Source organism: Peromyscus leucopus, chromosome 16_21 (assembly GCF_004664715.2).
Source record: "Peromyscus leucopus breed LL Stock chromosome 16_21, UCI_PerLeu_2.1, whole genome shotgun sequence".
NCBI lineage: Eukaryota > Metazoa > Chordata > Mammalia > Rodentia > Cricetidae > Peromyscus > Peromyscus leucopus.
Window position 1 is genome coordinate 20,294,774 of NC_051084.1, and position 22,259 is coordinate 20,317,032.

At 55.8% G+C, this 22,259-nt stretch overlaps 1 protein-coding gene across 3 annotated transcripts in view; it reads left to right on the forward strand.

The window, feature by feature from the left end:
• Positions 1-22,259, forward strand: part of Cabin1 (calcineurin binding protein 1) — a 126,825-nt gene that overhangs the window by 103,926 nt on the left and 640 nt on the right. For all 3 annotated transcript variants that reach the window (XM_037199671.1, XM_028874232.2, XM_028874234.2), the window contains 7 exons: positions 9,770-9,933; positions 10,643-10,739; positions 11,138-11,815; positions 13,164-13,238; positions 16,262-16,547; positions 20,851-21,015; positions 21,988-22,214. In XM_037199671.1, coding sequence (XP_037055566.1) covers positions 9,770-9,933; positions 10,643-10,739; positions 11,138-11,815; positions 13,164-13,238; positions 16,262-16,547; positions 20,851-21,015; positions 21,988-22,214 — 1,692 coding nt within the window. The remainder of the gene's footprint in view (positions 1-9,769; positions 9,934-10,642; positions 10,740-11,137; positions 11,816-13,163; positions 13,239-16,261; positions 16,548-20,850; positions 21,016-21,987; positions 22,215-22,259) is intronic.

Sequence of the window (22,259 nt, forward strand, 5' to 3'; positions counted from 1 at the left end):
AGGACCCTCATTTGCCTGGCCCAGCCCCCACGCCCTTAGTCCCTGTGGGAAAATAGATGGCTTCCACTAGGAAAGCTCACCGGAGGTCTCATCATGACATCTTTGTTAAGCCTTCTCTGAGGAGTTTTATACTCCAGAAATCTCCATCCTAGTCCCGACGGACATCTCTGGCCCTCCTACAACTTACACTTCTCCATACCACCAGGCTCTGTGTGGCACAAACCGGGAAGGGCACCACTCACGGTGGAGCCTCATTGCAGGTACAAGATTGCCCCTGCATGCTGCCGTTGGCCACTGCCATCCTGCCTCCCAAAGTACCCACCTCCCCGTCCCACAGCTTCCTGTGCCAAGGGCTGTGCACAAGACACCCCTCAAACAGCGGGCAGTCCATCGTCACTGAACCCCTGGCGGCTAGGCCAGAGACCCCGCCAGGATTGGCCGGCAAAAGTCAGTTGTGCTGCCAAGCGACCGCCGGGGCCCGTCCGGCTCTTGCCTGCCCCGCCCCGGCCCGCCACGAGTGAGGAGCAAGCCTCCGCGGCCATGGCCTGGCGCCCGCACTAGCTCTCCTGCACAGATGCCACTGGGGAGCTGGCGGGTAGGAACTTGCCCGCGGCCGAGGGCAGGGATTGGGACTTGGGTTGCACGACCACCTCACCTCTGCCTGCCTGGCTCTGCTTTTTTGCGCTCAGTTCCCCCGGGGTGGGCTCGGGCAGCTGCCCCCACCCCGGGCGCAGCAGGAAGCCCGAGGGCCGTGGTTTCCCCAACGCCTCTACAGAGGAAGTCGCCGGCGGTGGGTGCGGTGCCCCCCATGCCCGGACTAGGCTGGCGTTCTACCGAACGTCAGGTGGGAGGCCAGACCGGCCTAGGTAGTGGCACGCGGGGGCGGCTGGCGCTGGTGGAGTCTGTACTGAGCCCGCCCAGCAAGCCCAGGACAGCCCAGCCCGACCAAGCCCCGGGCCGGAGCCCAGGCGTGGGTGTGCGCCTGCGAAAACGAAAGCCACTAGCTGCAACAACTTCGCGGCAGAAGGCGCTGACGAAAAGCTGCGCGGTGCCGCTCTCGGGGATGGTGAGCGGGCCGCCGGGCGGGATGGGCAGCGGCGCCCAGGCGCGGTGCTTCCCTAGCTATAAATAGCTGCTGTGCGGGGGCGGGAAGATGGTACCAGCGCTTTGCAAGTGCGGGCCGGCTCGGAACACCGGGCCCAGGGTCTTAGCCACTCAGTACTAAAGAGTAGGAGGAGGGGTAGGATTGGGGTAGGGGTCGCTTTGGCATGGGGCGCTGCTAGTTCCGCACGTGGGGGCAGGGCTGGCGGCCAGGCTCTCCCCAAGCTCAGTTGTTTGTCGGTTCTGCTTTTCCCAGGAGGGGGAGGGGAGGGGACCTAGTGCATGATATGTCTCATTTGGCAGAAAAGGCTGGAAACGGCAGACGCCAGCTGCAGGCAAATTGCAGGCTTCCCCAGCCCCTGCCTGAGTCGGCTGAGGACTCATTACCTGTAATGGCATGGGGAATCCCTTGCCCTCAGGGGCCCTGCCTGGACAGCCAGGACCTTAGGAGGGAGAGGGAGGCTGTCCCCGATGGCCCTCTGCACAGTCCTGAGACCACAGATTGCCTTCCATATGGTTATGAGGTGCTCATTGCAGAAACTTCTGTCCCCGCTGGCGTTTGGCTTGCAGGGGAGGGAAGGGCTCCCAGGTTCCCCTCCATCTTAAGGCATGCAGCAGAAGTGCTGCAGGGCCCTCACTCCTCGGGGCATCAAAAAGATGAGGAGCTACCTACCTAGAAAGCAGACCTGGATTCAAACACCGAGACTCCTGAGCAGGAGGAGGGTGTCAGAGGGAGCGTCTGTACAAGAGGTCATGGGTGCTACCCGGCTGACTGGCAGCATCCTTGATGCTCTCCTTCCTGGGGACAAATGGGGTGTAAAACGCAAGCGCTGTAGGAGCGTTGTGCTGTAGCCTCAGCTTCCTGCCGCTTTCTGGCTCACAAAGGAGCTAGTCTCTTCAGAGCAAGAGAAGTGAAATCTGATGTGGAGAGTTGTTTGCCCCAAGAGATGGAGCCAGGCCAGGAGCTCAGCGATACTGAGCGCATGCATCTCTCTATACCCTGCTCACACACCTCCCCAGGTAGTCTTGTCTGAGTGGTTTGTGTGCATTAGTGGGCGACAGGTGTCACCTCAAGACTGGAGGATGTCCCTCCCCCGAACTGTGCTTGTCCCTCACATGGGACCATCCCTGGCTTCTTGGGAGTCAGCCTGTTAACTTTGAGGCTGTGTTGGAGTCTGCACAGGTTTTTGTGCTTTTCTAGGGTTTGGAGGAGGGGCTTGTGGACCTCCACCCTCCTGAGGCGCCGTCCTCCGTTGTTTAGCCTAGCAGCAGTCTGCCCTGCACCCTGTGGCTTCTGCTCCTGCAATAGAGTTCTTAGTCTCGTCTGTTCCCCACGGCGCCCACACCTAGAGGGCCATAGAAGACCTCTACAGGGAAGGAGTGGATTCTCTCTCGGGTACTCACAATGAACAGGGTTGTTAGAGCATGCTATTCTAAAAAGCCTTGCTCACCCTGTTGTCCATGGGCCATCACCCAACTGTCAACTCAGGCCCCACTCCAGGGATCCAGCCTCCTGCCTGTTACCTTGATAATGACCCTGAAAATTAGCTCTGATGTCACCTATAGCCCATGTACTGCGGGACAAAGGGTTGTATGGTTGTTGTCAAGGAGGTGATTTTGATGACATGGGAATGCTTCTTTGTGCTCAGGAAACCCCCAATTGTGGGGCTGTCTTCAAGGAAATTGCTGCTGCCTCCTTGCCCCTCCTCATCTGCCCATTTCTCGTTTCTGTCTGCTCAGCAGAGGTCCTGCCTCCCACACATGCCTCTTCTGGATTTGCCCAGACACCCTTCAGAGTCTCTTACTGGCTTCTTATTTCATATGCCAGCCTCTCTTTTACACTTGGACCTGGATGGCTGGAATGTTGCTCCACACCTGCCTTCTTTAAGAGATTGGAATCAATGTTTTGTGATTTTCTTTCTTTTTTTTGATCCAGAAATTCATCTTCTGCTTGCCTACAGGTAGGCCGCATAGGTGACAGTGTACCCTCCTTGTTTCCTGGATTCTCATGCTGGTGGGCTTCCTTTTCCCCCACCCCTTGAGAGTTACCTCATAGGTCATGAGACCCTCAAGAGCAACACAGCCCTGTTATCTACCCATCTGCCCTCCTGCCCATAGCAGCTCAGTGTCCTGGGGCTGTGCCAGGGCAAGTGTGTGTCCAAGGCTAAGGCCCTTGGACTGAGGTCAAGAACTGGAGGCAGTCTTGGTGGGCAATGCCTCACCTTGCCGTCTAGAGCCCATGAAGACTCAGACCCTTGAATGGGGAGCCTGGGTGATATGGAGAGGGGAAAACTTACTGCTGTCTGCCTAGTAGCCCACCTGTTCCCCGAGGCCACGAGCCCAGGGTCTCTTCAAGTGCTGCCCACAGTCTGTTGCCTTTTTCTTGTCAGTAGCTCTATGAGGTGCCCTTGTGGCTCCTTTACAACCTTTCTAGGTACCCCCAGATGACAGCCTCTTGCCCTCCTGCCTGGCTGGCACGACACTGAGAATGGCAAATCAGAACAAGTGTCGCATCTCAGTCCTGTGTGTGGCAGCATGGGACAGCTAGAGAAAACAGCTGAACCCGGGGAGGTCCAAGGCTGCAGGCCATCTGCACTGGGCCTCTGAAGCACCTGTGCTTCCAGTGGAGGGCACCGGCCAGCTGCCAGCCACCCATCTGTGAGCAAGCCTTCCAGACTGAGCCTGCTCTGTGCTAAGATCAGTGGATTTATGAAATGCTAGGTTCAAACCCTGGCAGCTCCTTCCTTTGAGAGTGTTGAAGTGGGCATGGGAGAGGCTTTGAGGTGAGGGAGATCGACCCCTGCTTCCCGGTCCCACTGTCAGTGGGTATCCTCGGGCAGGTCTTCTGAACTCACTTTTCCTCTCTAGGAGAGAAGGACTGGGTTGGAATGTCTCTGCCTGTGTCAAGAGAATGAAACTGAGTCACCCCCCCCCCCCATCCAGCTCTGGCTGGGGCATTTCCCTCTCCCAGCTTCTTTGCTTTCTGGCTTTTCCAAAAGCACCCTTTTGGGCAGGTTCCTGGAGCACTTTGTGCCTTAGAGAAGGGGCTCTTGGATGGAGGATCTGTGATTGAAAGGTAAGAATCTCGGAATGGCCATGGGCTGTACTGTTACTACAGAGCGCACTGGGAGAGCCAGATCTAAATTTGAATCTGTGGCCTCTGGTTGCTGGGATATATGGCTCTGGGCCGAGTAAAGAGGTTGTGTTCAGCAGTCTCCACCTCAGATATTCGGACCTGATGTCCAGAAGTATGGATGGATGGATGAGCTCTTGTGCCTACACCAGGGCCCATAGGGGAGTGTGGGTTGGCTGCTGAGTCAGGACAGAGGACCTGGGCCTCCTCAGAAATGGGCTCCCCCTAACCACAGTATGCAGGGATGTCCTGAGTTGGTAGCCCAGGCACAGCCTTACCCAGGCAGAGTGCTCCGTAGCTACAGGAGCCAGTGCTGTGTGCTACCTCTGTGCTGCACTGGAACTCGCCAAGATCGCCACGAATGGTCAGGCCTGTCCTCCCTCCCACACTGCTCTCCAGTCCATTGTGAGCAGATGAGCATTTGTGGGTGCCACCACAGGCTTACCTACCTACTATCTCCACTAACACAGCTCTCTGCTCCCCCAAGAAAGGCTTCGGGAACCCTCAAAGCGGTGACCATGCCGCCCCTCCATTCACCCCAAGACTCACATTACTGTGGGGTGTAGCTCCTGAAGCCTCGTTGCCTCCACAGCAGTGAGAGGATACATCAGGCTGTGGGGAGGGTTAGGGAGCTTGTATCCAACCTCCAGCCCACAGTCTGGGACTGCATAAATTATTCAGTTGTTAGTGTGCCTTCGGTGACTTCATCTGTCTTCAAGGAGCCCAGAACCACTCTGAGGAGCGGAGATGGCTTAAGATGCTTGTGATGAAGTACCTGGCATGCAGGGGAAACTTGAGCACAGTGTGGTATTTGGAAGTGCTCTGGGGCTGCTGGGAAGGCCCCTGACTGCCTACAGCACAGTGCTCCGAGCAAGCATTATCTCTAACGACACTGACCACCAGGCTACCCAGTCTTGGTGACACCACAGCACAGGAATCAAGTGAGGCTGATTAAAGACAGTGCATTCCTGCACGGGGGTGGGTGGGGGAGCATAGTTCTACAGGGGGCCTCCCTGGGCGTTAGGGTCCCTGATGCTGTCTGACTCCCACGGTGCTGCTAGCTCTCAAGTGTGTTCCTGCTCTGTCCTGTCCCTCAGAACTGAGGACATCAGCTGCTCTGCAGGCTCCCTCCATCTGCTCTCTGCCGGGCCTCCTTTCATACTAGCCCTAGCTCAGCTCACACCCTGCTTTTCCCTAACATCTCCCAGAGGTCGGTGACTTTCTCTTCTGGGCTTTGGGCTGGGTGTCGTGTGGCCTCTGCTTAGCCCCATACGTTTTCCCTTGTGGGCTGTGGTGAGGGAGACAGAACAGAACAGGTGTCTACCTGCTGGGTACCTGCCTTCACCCTGAGAGGGCCCCTGATACCTTCTCTGGGAGTGCGTTTGGTGGGGCAGTCGGGGAGAGATGAGTTCCAGCTTTTCCCTTTAGGGCCCTGCCCAGTCCATCCTGGAGCTGTAAACACCGAAGCCAGACTCTGCTTAGCTCAGGCAGAAGGCTTGTTCTCTACCCTGCTGGCTCATGACTCTGCCCTTTCTCAGTACAGCTGTCTCCAAAGGCCAGCTTGGTGGCCACAGGAGCCCCCCCAGCCCCCGCCTACCCAGGCTGGTCTCCATCTGCACACAGCCCCATGCTGAGAGGGCAAAGGAGTATTCCCAAGGGCTCCTGCTAGGAGTTTACCTGCTGGCTGCATGCCCAGGAACAGAGAAGGGACCTGTTAACAGAGATCAGGGAGGAGCTGGTACCCAGGAGATCCAAGAGCCCTGTGGAGCATGTGGGTGAACCGATGAGGAGTGAGTGAGCCAGCCCTTGCCCGCAAGGGTGCCTTTCAGCACAACCTCCTCTAGGAACAGGCCGGACGAGAGCAGTGCCGCCGTCACCGCCACCACCGCGGCGGCTGGATGTCAGGCCTCTAAGGGCTTGTTGGGAAGATTTGTCGGGGCATCAGTGCTTCCTTTCTGCTGTCTCTGGGACTTGCCTCATTCTGTCTGAAATCAGTACTGCTGTGTAAACGGGAGTGAAATGGAGGTGGGGATCCAAGCCATACGCTGGACGGTGCCATGGAAACTAGACCTACCTGTCACTGGGTGCTGGAGATGCTGGGACAAAAGGTCCCTCAGCCAGCCATGCTGCCCACTGGGAAGTAGGTGTCTTTAAGAACTTAGGTTGTTTTCTTCTTCCTCTGGTACTAAATGTGATTCCATCACAGTCATCTGCCTTACCTGCCTGACGAGAGGGTCCTTCTAGTCTTACCCTAGCATGGGAAGGTGACCTGAGGTGCTGTACCATCAATGCTCAGCTTGGGGAATGAGAGCCTTTACAGGAGTTCTGTTCTCCTATGCCCCTTAGCATCTGCCAGGTCTCTTCTCCTTCCCCAACACACCCTACATGTAGCCAAGCATGGTGTGTTTTCATGGTGTGAAAGCTTTCACCTGGCCAGGTGGGCCATGCTCCGTGAACACTGGTCAGAACCATAACTTTGCCGCCTTTTAGGGAAGAGTCAGTTTATCTTCATGCAGTCCCCATGTCCCCCAGGTGTGAGATTGATATATACTGCGAGCTTGGAAGAGCTTTGTCTGCCGTGAACACAGTTGTTTCCTGCCTGCCCCATGCAGTTGAACATGGAAATTTCCAGGAACCAGGGGGGAAAGTTAGGATTCCCTAGCACAGATATCCTGTACCCAATAAAATGGGAGGCAGAAAGCTTTCAAGATGAATGTCCCACTGCTCTGCCAAGTTTGTGTCAGGGTCCTTAGGACCTAGAGCTAAAGCAGACGATCCCTGGCCAGGGCACACTGTCAGCTGCAAAGCCATCGGAAAGGCTGGCCTTGAGTTATCTCCACCATGTCAGAGCAAGCAAGCCAGGGGAGCTTCAGAGAAGAAGGACTAGATATCACATGGGCCTGGGGAGACATTGGGAATGCTGGCTGGGCAGAGGCTGTAGAAGGACATAAACAAAGGCTCATGTGCATGCAATTTGTGGCTTGTATCAGTCCAAAGAACTCAAAGAAGTCGGAGAGGCAGTTGAGATAGAAAATTAAAAAGACCAACAAGACCTAGCTTGGTATACACGTATATGAGCCAGGAGGGTCAAGAGGTCAAGACCAGCCTGGGTATGTAGTGTAATCTGTCTCAAACAAGGACTAGGGATGTATTCAGTGGTTAGCAGTGCTTGTCTAGCACACCTGAAGCCCCGGGGCCAGTTGATGTAGACTTCAGTCGCTGGGGGCAACCCTGTACCCTATAGAAAAGATTCTGCTCATTAACCAGAGTGAACAGTAGCTACCTCCAGGGGTGATTAGCTCCAGTATGTGTAACTGACAACGAGAGTCAGCATGGCAGTATCCAGAGTGGATGGGCATTGGAATCTAACCACTCTTAGCTGGGGGCCCTTGAGGCACCAGTTGGTGTCCGAGGCCCCCAGGACCCTGCCTCTGTTCTTCCCTCAGCCTGCCTGTGTCTGCACTCTAGTACAGCTTGAAGGCCGTAGTGAACATCGGGGAGTAGGGCCACTGTCCCTGCCTCTCACTGCTCCTAGAGAAAAGTCAGCCCATCCTAATCACGATGATATGGCACAGTTCAGAAGAGCAAATGCCAATGTTGGGGGAGGGCTCATTTTGGTTCTTGAGACAGGGTTCCTCCCTGTATCCCTGGCTGGCTTGGAAGTGCTGTGCTGACTAGGCTGGCCTCAAACTCACAGAGATTGCCCCTGCCTCCTGAGCACTAGAAGAAAAGGCGTGTGCCACCATGCCTGGTTCTGAATGCACCTCTGAGAAGTTGGGCAGAGCTCTCCCATTCTCAGGTCCGGAGAAAAGTGACCTCTGACCTAACCTGAGTCATCTAGGACTTTACACAGAAAGTGGGGAGGTGTCTGGAGCCAGGTTGATTCTAGGCCTTTCCAAGTTGGGGGAGATCTGGAAAAGAACATCTGGTCATACCAGAGCTCAGAGTAGCTCGGGACCGCTCTCCCTGTTATCTAGATGGAGAGCTGCTGCAGCCAGTTCTGGTGATTGGTATAGCTGTGGATGTTTTTCCTCAAAGCTGGGGGTGGGGGAGCCCAGTTCTGGGTTGCCCCTTGAGTCCCTAGCTCCAGAGGCTTCTTCCCTGTCTCTGAGCTCCTTTGTCTATTGCATGTCTGTGGAGAGCCATGGTGAGAGTTCTATGTATGATGTCTGTGGTGTGCCTCCTCAAGAAATGGAGCCTTCCCTAGCCTCACACTGCTGGACCTGGTGAATACCTTCATGGCCACTGTAGTCTATTTTAGGCTAGCCTCAGCCCTGGGAGCAAAGAGATAAGGTACCAGGACCCTTGGAGTCCTTGCCTCCCACACTGACTGCTGTAGTTGAGAGTAACACACACACCCATGTGGCTTTTTATAAGCTGTTACATACATCTGAAGAGTATATAATGGTGTTTGCTGTCCTGTGTGTGGATGTTCTCAGCCCCTAACCCACCAGGTATGCTCTCTTCGTGGGCCAGTATGTGAGCTGTGGGGCTAGGGACTGAGGGTGTTAAGCTTCTCCAGGCCTCTTGAGGGCTTATAAGATGCCCTGCCCTCCTCCCCATCTCCTTGGCCTGCTAGAGCACGGGTTTACACTTCTGTGCATGGACTGCTAATGGTCAGCGAGCCACCATGGGAACAGAGCACCACGTGGATGCTACTTTGATCCCTGTGACTGGCACTTGAGACCCGAAAAACCCATAATGAAGCCTTTCAAGATCCAGGGCCTGTGCTAGCTGGAGCTTCTCCAGGGACCCACTGGGATCTGCCATCTTCTTCCAGGCTGCCGAGGTCCTGTGTCAAAACAGTCTCATAAGTGTTTGGTCACCCATCATTCCTTCCCTCTGTCATCCATGTTGCCCCATAACCTGGTGGACCCCAAGTGATCGTCAGGTGCCGGGCTTGTCACCAGAATACCACAAGGGTGCCGGGGAGGGAGGGAGGGCAGTGCCTCATGGCTAGATGTGAACCGAGAGATGAGAGGAGAGACTCTTCCAAAGCCGACTTTGGTAGATACCAGGCCTGGGTATCTTCGGGGCTGTAGTTGATTCCCTAGATGCAGCTGGGGATGGGAGCTGAGGGATGAGACACAGGGGCTTGTCCTCAGCAGCAGCTGGAGTTAGCGGCCCCTCTGACTCAGTATTCCTCCCCTGGGAGCTGCCCTGTACCTTTGCCAATACCTATGCAGAGAAGTGTGTGCCGAGTGTGAAAGCCACCCTAGGGAACAGGTCCAGTAAGCATGTGGGATACAGCCATCCAAAAAAGAGGGGACTGAGGCAGGAGGATCATAGTGAGGCAGACTCAGCCCACTTAGTGTGACTTTGACTTGGAAAAATGACTATAGATCCTCTGCTGTGCATGAGAAGGGAATAGGTAAAGACAGCCACACTCCTCTCCTCTTCTGGGTGACAAGAATGGGCTAAGTCCCTGGCTAGGCCCTATGCACAGTGGCAGGCTTAAGGGGACACCAGGAAAGGTGTCCCCAAGGCTCCAAAAAAGTGGCAGCCTTCCTTAGCCTGTCCTTGCCTATCCCATAGGGCATCTGGCGGATCCCCGTGGATGAAATTGACCGGCCAGGCAGCTTTGCCTGGCACATGAACCGCTCCATCGTGCTGCTGCTCAAGGTTCTAGCCCAGCTCCGGGACCACAGCACCTTGTTGAAGGTGTCCTCCATGCTGCAGCGGACACCAGACCAGGGCAAGTGAGTGAGCCTCCACACACAGCCTGCCTCGTCACCTACCCAGGCTTGTCCCCTCTGCTCCCACCTGGCTCTGGGATCTTTTGGTCCAAGCCACAGCCATCCCTCTCTCCTGAGGGACGTCTCTTAGTATCTAGAACGCAAGTACTCCACCTCTCTGCTTAGAGCACCTTAGGACTAACAAGCTGTTGGTCTCCACATTTAGACCCACCCTTCTGGCCAGCCGGGGGCCCAGAGGCATTGACTAGCATGAGGTGTAGGGAACAGACATTCAGAAAGTAGCCTTGGCACCCCAGGGAAGTAGGTGGGCAGCAGAGGTCTTGGGCCTCCACAGCTGTCAGGGCTTCAGGGGCCAGAAGGATGGGACACACAGAGCAGAGGGTGTCTGCGCAGCTGCCACGTGCAGAGGTTGGGAATGGTACCTGGGGATGCAACTCACACAGGGCGAGGCTGTCTGTAAAGTATAAGCATCCCAGAAACCAGCCTGAGGGAGGGGAGCTTAGCCCCCAGGCCTTCCTTGAGCCGGCACTCTATAGCCCACCATAGCACCAATCCCTAGCTGACCTGTAGTCCAGAGGGCACTTCGGGGGACAGACTTGAATAGACGGGAGCAGAGTCACCAGTGTTCCGGGGTAAGTGCTGGCTCACCCCCTAGCTGCACTCTATGGTTTCTCACACTGCCCCTCTCTCTGTCCCCCCCGGGTCACTGCAGGAAATATCTGCGCGATGCTGACCGCCAGGTCCTGGCACAGCGGGCTTTCATCCTCACTGTGAAAGTGTTGGAGGACACACTGAGCGAGCTTGCAGGGGTATGTCCGCCCACCACGCCTCAGCCCGGGCCTTGGGTACCGGGGGCTGAGCAAACAAGTCTCCGCAGCAGCCACGGTTAGTGGCCCTGCACAGGTCCTCTTTCCATGCCAGCTCCCCACAAGGCTCACACCATAAAGCTCCTGGGAAGCCAGGCCATGCCATCCCAGGAGCAATGAGTAAGAGTCCCACTGCCCATCCTGCCCCGACACTCGCTTACGGGTGAGGAGGGTGCAAGTGCTGCCAGAGGAGCAGAGGAGAATGGGGCCGAGGCTAGCCCCTCTTCTCATGACTGAAGCTGGCATGTGTGCATATGACATGACAGAATGGCATCGGGTGGAGGGACCCATGGAGGCCCTGAGACCAGCGAAGCACCATAACTTGTCTGTTTTCCTCCTAGGGGTTAGAACACCCAGGACCCAAGGCCTGTGGCCTCTCTGGAGCCAGGATGACCACCGATGTCTCTCACAAAGCCAGCCCTGAGGATGGCCAGGAAAGCCTCCCCCACCCCAAGAAGCTACCTCTAGCTGATGGCTCAGGACCAGGGCCTGAGCCAGGGGGCAAAGTGGGCCCTCTCAACCAGTTACCAGTGGCCACAGCCACAAGGAACAGCACAGACCAGGGTGGGGAGCAGAAGGACAAGGAGGGGCCCCAGGCAGGGCCCACTGAACCCATGGACACCAGTGAGGCTGCTGTTCGCCACCCAGACTTGGAACAGACATCACCTCTGCTTCCAGGCCGCCCCCCAAGGGACCGGGGCCCCGAGAGCCGGTCCGCTGAGCTTTCCCTAGAGGAGCTGAGCATCAGCACCCGACAGCAACCCGCTCCGCTTGCACCAACCCCGGTAACACCCACCACTGCTGCTACTCCCCCCACCATGGGAGCTAGGGGAGGTGGCCACCCTGAAGAGGCACCTCCAAGGCCTAATCGCAAAAGGAAACTCCTGGAGGACACAGAGTCGGGCAAGACGCTTCTGCTGGATGCCTACCGAGTGTGGCAGCAGGGCCAGAAGGGCATGGCCTATGACCTGGGCCGCATTGAGAAGATCATGTCGGAGACGTACATGCTCATCAAGCAGGTGGGCAGCCGCTGCACTGACCCCAGGGCTGCATCTGTCTCAGTCTCTTCATTGCCTGGGCCTTCTGCTCCCCAGAAGGTTCCTCCTTGGGGCTCTGAGGTGGGCTTTAAGTATTGTGCCCACCCCTTTCCCACTGTGTACTATGCTTGTTTTTTTTTCTTCCCCTTTTTGGGGTGGAGGGTGATGTTTATTTTTGAGGTTTTCTCTGATGAGCAGGTAGTAAGTTTAGACTCAGAAAACAATATATGTGTACATATGAATTCAGCCTTAGAGAAAGACTACAGTCCAGTCCAGCACAGGAGTGTGGAAGGCCCTTGTCCCACCACTGGATACATCTGAGCCACTTCCTGAGATGGGTGGCTGTGGTACCCAGCCTAGGGAACAGAGCTGGGAGGAGCCCACGCATGGCAGCCCAGAGAGTCCACCACGCTTCTCGGTTTGCTTGGTCCCCACTCCACAGATCCAGGATGCCCATAGGAAGAGTCCCCCAGGACTTGACCACTGCAGACGGGTGACTGTCCCTAGTGGTCGGTTTTCCCAGGTGGTGCCTTTGAGATCCTCTCCGCCCTGCCAGCGTCGTTTCCCTATGAATTCCTAGGAACGGTGTGGGTGCTGCTGCTGTTCCTGCAGGGGACAGAGACCTGGTCCTTTCCTACGCCGCCTGTTCCCATCTTTACTTGACAGTATGTGGCCATCTCCTTGAAGCCACATCTGCTTGTTCAGGAGAAGCCCTACGCCTCCAGTCTCATATTGACCTCCAGATGTGTTAGGCTCTTAGTCTGGTGTACACACTTAGGTCCAGGGTTGCCATCCTACCTGGGCTTCTAGAAGGCACCTCCCATTGGAATCAACAACCTACTCTCAAGGTGGACCAGAAACCAGCCTGTGACAGCCACATTAGCTGGTCTGGTTTTGTTTTGAGACAGGGTCTTACTGTGTAATTCAGGCTGGCCTGAAATACTCAGTCCTGCCTCCACTCCCAAGTGCTGACATTAAAAGCATGTACCACAAAGCCAGAGCTCAGCTGAATTTGAAAGCCTGGTTGGGGTCTGAGGCCTTTGTCACTCTCAGCCTTTGAGGACATAAATAACTGGCCTTGGAAAGTGACTTGATGTGGCCTGAGGGTTAACTGGGACGAATCCTGACACCAGCAGTTGGTACCTGGGCCTTTGGCCCACATCCCCACCCGGATGAGACACTCGGGTGCTGGGTGTGGTCCTCAATGAGGACAGTCCACATAGGAATGTCCTTGTTGAGCTGGGTTAATACAGTACCTAAGGGAACGGGGCTGGGAGCAGGTCAGGCACCACGGCCTAGGTTCCCTAACTGTAGGCATCTCTCTGTTCAGGTGGATGAGGAGACCGCACTGGAGCAGGCTGTGAAGTTCTGTCAGGTCCACCTTGGGGCTGCTGCACAGAGACAGGTAAGCTCTGCCTTGCACACCACCCACTCAGCCTATGCCAGCCCTTCATGCAGAACCACCAAGGCCTTGGGCTGCAGGCCAGAAGCAAATGTGCCCTGGAGTTGGTTCCTGTGGTTATTGGGGGGGGGGGGTAGGCTTCTGGATAATGGGTCATGACCCCAAAGTGGTAGTGCCTTGACAAGACTCAGACATACATAGGGGTCCTGAGGGGCTATGCTTTAGCTCCTTCACTAGTAGGAAGGGCCTGAACCTTTGTGACTAGTAGAGAAGTGATACCAGAACCTGGTAACTAGAGTAGAAGCGGCAGGGAACGTGGGGCGGAGGCAGAGCCCATACAGGGGTAACTGAATGTGGTGGGGACCAGGGACTCATCTCAAGCCAGGTATCCAGGTGCTTATGAGGCAGGGGAAGATGGTGGCCAGAAAGGCTGGTAGTAGGATGGTAGAGTAAGATCCTCCTGGGATGAGCTGAGTGAAGCCCCTCTAGGCTTAAGGTAGCGCTCCTGATGACCAGATGTGATGGCACACGCCTTTAATCGTGGCACTCAGTAGGCAGAGGCAGGCGGATTTCTGTGAGTTCTAGGCTAGCCTAGCCTACAGAGCGAGTTCCAGGACAGCCAGGGCTCTATAGAGAGGTCCTGTCTCAAAAAAAAGGAGTGGGGGGGTGGGGGTGGAGTAGGGCTCATGTTGACTCTTGTCAGGGAACGGCCTAGGGGGAGTTGGGAGGCAGGCCTAGCAGGACAAAGAGCCACCCCCTGTAAAGCCTTGAGAGCCTGCAGGTCAGAGGATGCCTCAGTCTTGTCTCAGAAAAGGCAAAGCAGCCTTCTGGTTAGTGACCATGGTCATTGTCCATGTCATTGTGAGTGTATCTTCTCATCCTAGGGGTGGCCCAGTTGTTTGGGGCTGCCTTGTCCTAGGAGCCCCAGCAGCTGGCAGGTATCTCAGGGGTCCAAGCAGGCTTCCTTCTGGTAGAATGGGGCATGACATCAACACTGTCTGGACTATAGGTCTAGGGGTCCAGGGATTCATCTTTGAGCATGCAGGCTGTGGGTCAGCCTCCTAGATGAGAAGCATAGTCCTTGGCAGGATTGACCAGCCAGCCATCAGACCTCACCACTTGATTTTTTTTCAAAGCCTGGTATTTACTGTGTAACCCAGTTGGCCTATAACTCATGGCAATCCTCCTGCCTGAGTGCTGGATTACAAGTGTCTATACCTCCACCAGACAGTGGTAATGCACATCTTTAATCCTAGCACTCAGGAAGTAGAGGCAGGTGAATCTCTGAGTTCAAGGCCAGCCTGGTCTACCGAGTGAGTTCCAGGACAGACAAGGCTACACAGAGAAACTCTGTCTCAAAAGCCCCCCCCCCCTAAAAAAAAGGGTATGTACCTCCATGCCCAGCTTGTATCTGACTTTGAAGGGGCTTAAGTGACAAACACATTCAGGAAATAGCAAACCTCTTCCCTTACTGGGGCTGTATTAGCAAGTTGTTAAGGACAGGACAGAGTCTCGTTTCTTAGAGGAGGTGGCCAAAGCCACAGAGGACTACTTGAAGCCAGACCTGCACGTATCAGTACCACTTGGTCACTGGTTGAAAGCAGCCGCCTAGGTAATGGGGTAGACAAAGCTGGGGGATAGGATCCCTATGTTTCAGGCTGTCTGCTGCTAGGCAGTGTCAGGCCTGGCCCTTGGGATAACACCTCCTGGAGAACAGCCAGCCCAGTGGTCCTGGGGCCTGCCACCTACTCCCAGGCCCCTGGGCCTGTCCTGGTCCTCTCACCACCACCCACCGTTTGGGTCTGGCTAGCACCTGTGTCCTCTGCTCCTTTTTGACCTGGAGCCCAGTCTCAGAGGGCTGTTTCCCAACCCCACATCTCTCCGTGTGCTTCACCTCTTCTAGGAGACGCTACCTAACGGGCTCCCCCCAGGTTCCCTTCAAGCTCCGAGTCATCCCCTACTATCCCATGATCATCCCAGTGGGTGGGGGCCATGGGCAGGCTGTTCTTCTGCCTGCACCCCCTTCCTACAGAGCCCCACAGCCTGCACTTTGAGAAGGGCAGTTGAGACAGTTCCAACTGGTCTGGACCCACCTCTGGCCAGCATTAGGAAGACACCGCCGGGCATTCAAAGCCAAAGCCCTTGCCCCTTTAGAAATTTCCATTTTGTTTTCTGGTGTCCCCGGAAAGTGCTGTGGGCCTCCTTCGGGGCAGTCACTTGCTGCCGAGGTTGTTCCTGATGAAAGACAGGGTGGGGATGCAGACTTCACCCCTATGTCTGCCGTCTTGTGCATTGCCAGCATTGCTGTGGCCTCCTGGGGCCAAGGTCCAGGTCTGGCTTCCTGCCTCATCTTCCAGCCGACTAACTTCTGGTAGCACTGGACACCCACCACATAGCGGAATTTGCAGGCTCGCCCCCTTCAGTGAGACATTTTAAGAGAGGCAGATGTCAGAAGAGAAAGCACCAGTTGGTACCAGGGCAAGGGAACTGTATGGAGAGTCAGAGGCCTCTAAGGGCCCAGCTTCTTGGCCAAGCAGGCCTTTCTTTAGCCTGCAGCCTGGCCGCTGGTTTCCAGCTTGGGTAGCAGACCCGAGGGTCTCAAGCTCGGGCAATAGACCAGTTCATTTTTCCCTCTTGGAAAGTCACTCTCCTGGTTCACCTTCAACCCCGATATTGGGCCCTACATCCTACATAGAGACATAGTGAATGGGTTCCTCCCAGACTGCCAGTGCAGAGGGGCCAGGGAAACAAGCCAGGTCTTCACTGAGGCCCTGCTAGCGTGGGTGGATGTCTCCCAGAGAGGGGGGAGCCGGACTTTCGGCAGTGTGTTGGTGTCGATTGTGTCCCGGGAGAACGTATATGGTTCTTGTTGGCTGTGCCAGAGAGCTCAGGGTGATGCGTGGTGTTATGTTGGCATCCAGGGCAGATGCATTGTCCTGTGAAACTGAATTAGGCTGGCATGGGACAGAGCAATGCATGCTCAGAGGGCTGCCCCACTGACCTTCCTCACCTTGCCTTTGTTACAGGCCTCAGGAGATGCTCCCACCACCCCCAAGCACCCCAAGGACAGCAGAGAGAACTTCTTCCCTGCAACTGTGGCCCCCACAGCACCTGAGCCCTTGCCAACTGATGCACTGCAGCGGCCCAGTGACTCCCACCTCAAGCCTCAGACTGCATTGGCTGCGGCCACAGCTGTCGTCAGTTGCCCTCCCTCAGCATCAGCCTCCACCCCAGACTTATCCATAGATCCTGGAACTCCCCGGTCACACAGGCCAGAGGCTACCGCCGGCATGGCTTCCCTGAGGAGTCCTGGTAAGTGCCATCTCAATCTACCTGGTAACCTGAGATCTTCAGGCTTTCCCAGAGCCAAGTCCCCTCTACCCGCAATCCTTCCCCTGTGGAATTGGCAGAGAGGCATGTAAGGGGCTGGCAACACTTGTGGCCCCATAACTCTGGTAACCTTGCCCTCTGTCTTAGGTTTCTATTGCTGTGAAGAGACACCATGACCACAGCAACTTTGTAAAGGAAAACATTTAATTAGGGTGCAGGCAGGCATGGTGCTGGAGAGGTAGCTGAGAGTTCTGCATCTTGATCCACAGGAAGTGGTCTGTGACACTGGGAGTAGCTTGAGCACAGGAGACCTCACAGCCCACCCCCACAGTGACACACCCCCTAATAGGGCCACTTGTTATGACATTCAGACCACCACAGCCTCTGTGTCTGTCCTCCTTGCACATAGGGTGAGGAGAAGAGGGACTGAGCACCACCACTGAAGAGTGGGTGTTGCCCTGGTTTCTGCCCCAGGGAAGAGGAGGAGCTAGTGCAGAGCAGGCTGCTGTGGTAGGGTCCGGCCTTGGCAGTCTTTGAGGCCCCCAGTCATCTCCAGGACCAGATCTCTCCCACTGTGGGCGTGACATGTTGAAGGCAGGACCAGGTCGATGGACTTAGGAAGAAAATACAGAAGGGATGGAGGTGGCTCAGGCCACCTTAACCAGCTGGGAGCTCTCAGGGTGGCCAGCATGGCAGGCTGGACGTGGTCTAGAACCTTCCTAGGAGGAAGAGGCCTCAAGATAACACACGCAGGCAGGGTATAGGTGGTTGGTGGTGCCAGGCTCTGCCCATCCCCAGGCATTGGATCTCCCTGTTGGTACCCTGGTATCATAACCAGGCTCCAGAGACCCTGAAATAACAGGTGTCCCCTGACTAGCTCACTGCCCCACCCTTCCTTCTCTCACTGTTCAAGACCTGGTCTGTGTCCGGGGCTCCATAGGTGCAAGGTCACCTGCCCATACCTGGAGCCATCCCTTAGGGCTTACCTGTCCTCACATCCAGGGCTGCTACCTTGAGCCGTGGGACCTTGGCTCTGTGGTCTCCCATCTCATCTGCACAGTGGGACAGCTAGCCTGGGCTAGGGGTGCCTGACTGGAGGCTGGGTTGGAAGCATCCATCTCAGCTCAGCAACAGGCTGGGGTTGCCTGCTCGCTGCAGGGTACTTGGCGGATTGTGTCTGTCACATTTGTGCCAGAGGAAGCTCTGAAGGCCACAGAACAGAGCAGTTAGAGATCTGGGGTGGGCTCAGGCGAGCATGCGCAAAGCTCTGGGTACCATCCCCAGGGCCCCTCAGCACAGTCAGAAAGCTGCAAGTGGGAGGTCCATCCCCAGGTGTCTGATCGCTTCTCACCCTGCAGGGCTTGAACTCACACTTAGCAAATAAGCAAAGCTGTGGTGTTTGGTGGTGGTAAGTTCAAGGCGCAGGTGCCTTCCTGTTACTGGGTCACTCAGGCCCCCAGAGGCTTACCCTGCCCCCAGAGGCTTACCTCAGGTTGTATCGTGTGCCCCATGACTGCAGAGTCTGAGGATTGGAACTCCAGACCAGCGTTGTCCTTGTGGGTGGAATATTGCAGTTGAATGCAAGTCATTAGCTGAGCACCTGAGTGGGTAACAGCCCCACCTGATTTCTTAATGGGGAACCTAGTGCCCTCCCTCCCACCTTGGGAGAGCCAGAGTTCTGCTCGAGTAAGAAGGAAACCACAGCATCTCTCACAACCTAGTTTCAGAAGAGTTGAGCAGCACTGGGTCCCACACTGCCCTTGCTTCTCTTGGTGTCGGCTAGTCCGGTAGTTCCAACAGGTAGGCATCAGGAGCACGTGAAAGCTGGCTGGCAGCCTGCATTCCTGCTTTCCTCCCTCACCTGTCTGCCTCCAAGCAAGCAAATCCCACAGTTCACGTCTTCTCTTTGGAGGTTAGCTCTGGGAAGAATACCTATTTCTGGGTGTCTATTTTACCACAGTAGCACGCTAATGGACATGGGGTAAGGACAGCCCTCAGCAAAAACTTGGGCCCGCTCACCTTCATTCCCCAACCAGCTGCCCTCTACTCCTGAGTCAGCTGTCAGCACATTACACCAGAGTTTTCTGGGGATGATGTGGGGACCAGTTTGGGACAGACATGTCTCTTTAAGCCCACACCCTATATCTCTGGAACGAATTGAACCCTCATGGAAAGAATGCCTCACCAGCTCCAGATTCCTGATAGGCCAGTGGGAGCAGTGTGGCTGGATCCACTGTCCTCTTGATGGTAGAGCCTGCTCACAGAAGCCCTGCGTGAGGACACAGTGGGGACTTAAATAGCAGACCGTTAGAAACGGGGGCTGAGGGCACAGATGTGTGCAGACACTCTTCTCTTAAGGAAGGCGAATCCCTTTTCCCGAGGCTGTCCTGCAAAGAATAGTTAGGACAGCAGGTAGAGAGGAATTGCCGTGACGTCAGCTTGATGCATGTCCTGAGAATCCAGGGGAAGTCTGAGCCCGGCCCCACGCCTCCCAGGACAACTGACCCGGGGCCGGGCTTTCAATCTGCCGCAGGGAACAGGAAAACTTTCCTAACAGCACCCTGGGGCCATGCTTGGTGAGCATCTTCCCCCTGAGGCTGAGTCTCTGCTTGACATCTCTCAGGACCTGGTGGCTTCTAGGAAGAAAGCCTGGGCTCTCCGTGGTCCTGAGGCAGGTCCTGGGTGATTTCATGACCAGTTTTGTTTTTTAAATGTCTGTCCACATTTTGGGTGTTTAGAAATAGAGGGAAACTAAATTCTCAGTGTTTGCTGTTACAGCAAGCCACCTGACACTTGGGCACACTATACAGCCTTCACCATCCTGGCATGAGGGGAAGCCTTACCCAGAGTGTACCTGAACCCCCTTCAGGGAAGCCAGGCCTCTTGATCCATATCATCTAGAAAGAGGGATACTTTTGTGAAGTTTTGTTTGGACTTTTTGAGCAGGGTCTCAGGTAGTCCAGGCTGGCCTCTAGCTCGTCACAGTCATCATTGTCTCCACCCACCAAGTCCCAAAATCATAGGCATGGGCCTTCACACCCAACTCAAAGCCAGACATTTCTTCTCCCTACCTGTGTATCCTGACCCCACCTCTGCTACTCAGGGAACCTCTGCTTAAGGGACCATCCAGCCACATCAGGTAGAGTGCTGCCCCCTATGGACAGATGTGGCATTGCAGCAGCACCCGGGAAGGCCACTGGGTGGTTATATACCCAGCTTTCTACCTTGCAAATGGGAGGTGGTGCTGGGAAGGCTGCAGGAGAATCCTGGGGTGCTCCCTGCTGCCAGCCATTGTTTGTCTGTGACCTCAACTGCAGGCATTGAGGAGGGAGTGGTTCAGGTCAGGGGAGACATCGTCTTCCCCAGGCTGGGTGTGGTGGTACATTCCTTCCTCAGGAGGCTGAAACTGGATAATCCCATGAACAAGAACTCTTCTCCCTGCTGGAGGAAGCCTGGGGGGCAGGGGGAGAGCTGGGTAGACAGTGTACCTGATTGAGCAGGAAGGAGGGGGCCGCCTGCAAGACCACTCCAAACGTCAAGGAGGTGGGAGACAGGTCCTCACTGGTAATACAGGTGTGCTGGTGTCCTTAGTTCCATCCAGCCTTTGGCACACTTGCCCCTGCCTTGTGCCAGGGGAGGGGGGATTTGGCCCAGCAGGAAGACATGGCGCCCTCACGTTCTCTGTCTACTTTGGTCTTAGTTGGTGGTGTTTGCCATTCCTATGACCAGAAGAGGGAGCCCACCCCTGACAGCCATGTGGTGGTGGTGTCTTGCTGAGTCCCTGTGGGCTGCTGAGACCGAGCACAGACAGAGTCTCTCTCTTCTCTCTGGCTTATTCCTACCAGCTACTCTACCAGTCAGGCCCCTCAAGACCTCTTGGCCAGGCTTCCCAAAGACCATCACTCAGGATGGAAGGACATGGCGCCAGCCCATAGAGACTAGGCAGGGCTCTGATTATGTCAAGCACAGTTGCCCAGCTTGGCAAGACAAACACACTCACTCACTCTGTGTCTACTTGAAACGTGATAGGCATCTTGAAATTGCCTGCTTGTGCCTACATGCAGCTGTCCCAGAAGAATGCTTGCTGATCGCTGGTTCCTGTGGGGATGGAGAGCCACCTTATCCCAGTGTCCCCATGTTGGCCACATTTCCCTGTTACATGTCCTAGGGCTTAGTCTGGGCATACAAGGCCTGTCACAGAAACATGGGGATCTGGGAAGGGGGGCTGCCCCCCCACCCTCCATGGAATGGGAATGTTACCTGTAGCTGGCCTGTGTCTCCACAGAGGGAGAGGAGCTGTCAGGAGCGACAGAAAGTGCCAGCTTTCCACCCCAAGAACCACGGCACAGTCACCAGATAAAAATGGCTGCCACAGGTCCCCCGGCTGAACAGCACTGCTGGCCAGTGGAGGCTGCTTGCCAGACAGGTGCCGAGCCCACCTGCAGCCAAGGTAAGGCCAGTTGAGAGCAGCCCAGCACCAGCTCCCACCAGGCTGCTCCCAGATGACAGCCGTGGCTTGGTAGATTAGGGGATAGACAGGGAAGCGCAGCGCTCAGGTGAGAATGAGGGAGGAGCCCTGGGTGGAGTCTGGCAGGGACCATTATTGGGACCCTAAAGCCTCCTTTCACCCCAGCTCCACAGAAGGGTCCTACTAGGTTTGGAGTCTCTCTTAAGCCTGTGGTACTGCAGAAGCCAGAGGGGCAGTTCTGTATGGGGAGGAGCTTGGGCCTGTCACCGAGGTTTCTCTGTGGGTAGCTGAGACAGAGCACAGACAGCCTCTCTGTGGGAATCCACCAGCCACTCTACTAGTCAGGCCCCTTGAGACTGCTTGGCCAGGTCTCCCATAGACCACTCAGGATGGAAGGACATGGCGCCAGCCCACGAAGACTGGGCAGGGCTCTGGCTCCCACTCCTTTTAAAGAGATGAGGCTAAAAGAATGTGGAGCCATGCCAGGGCAGCTGGGTTGTTCCCAGTTCATGCAGCTCCCTGGAGGCTGCCAGGTTCCAGATCTGCAGTCTGCCATGGCCCTGACTGCCTCCAGGAGACTCAGCTCCTTACTCATCCTGGAGTGAGAGAGAAAAAAGTATATGACTGGGACCAGTTTGTGTTCTCCCTTGGAATGGAATAATTCAGAAAATACAACAACAGTTTTGTGTTGTCTTGGTGCTGGGGGAGCCTTCAGCATCCCTGGGAAATCTCAGAGGAGCTGCTGGGGTCCACTGATGCTCCTCAGAACCCAGGGTGCTCCTAGCTCCAAGGACAAGCCTAGCACCCTAACAGTCAGCATAGGCAGAAGGCCAGGAAAGCATCCATGGTGTGGGCCCTCCGACTTCCATAGGAGGGACTAACTGAGTTCTTAGCGAGAAGAGACAGGCAGACTGAGGAGGCTGAGTGAACTCAAACTCTGAGGTCTCCCAACAGCCACCAGCACTAAGGTCCCCAGCAGCGGAAGTACCCAGACACCTGAGAGCCATCAAGGCAAGGCTGAGCCCAACAGGGCCAAATCGCGCTTCCTGTCCAACATGCCAAAGCTGGTGATCCCCTCGGCCACCACCAAGTTCCCCCCTGAGATCACCGTCACACCACCTACCCCGACCCTGCTTTCCCCCAAAGGCAGCATTTCGGAGGAGACCAAGCAGAAGCTGAAGGTGACCGTGGGTACCAGGCAGGGGGCCTGTGTTGGGGGTCTGGGA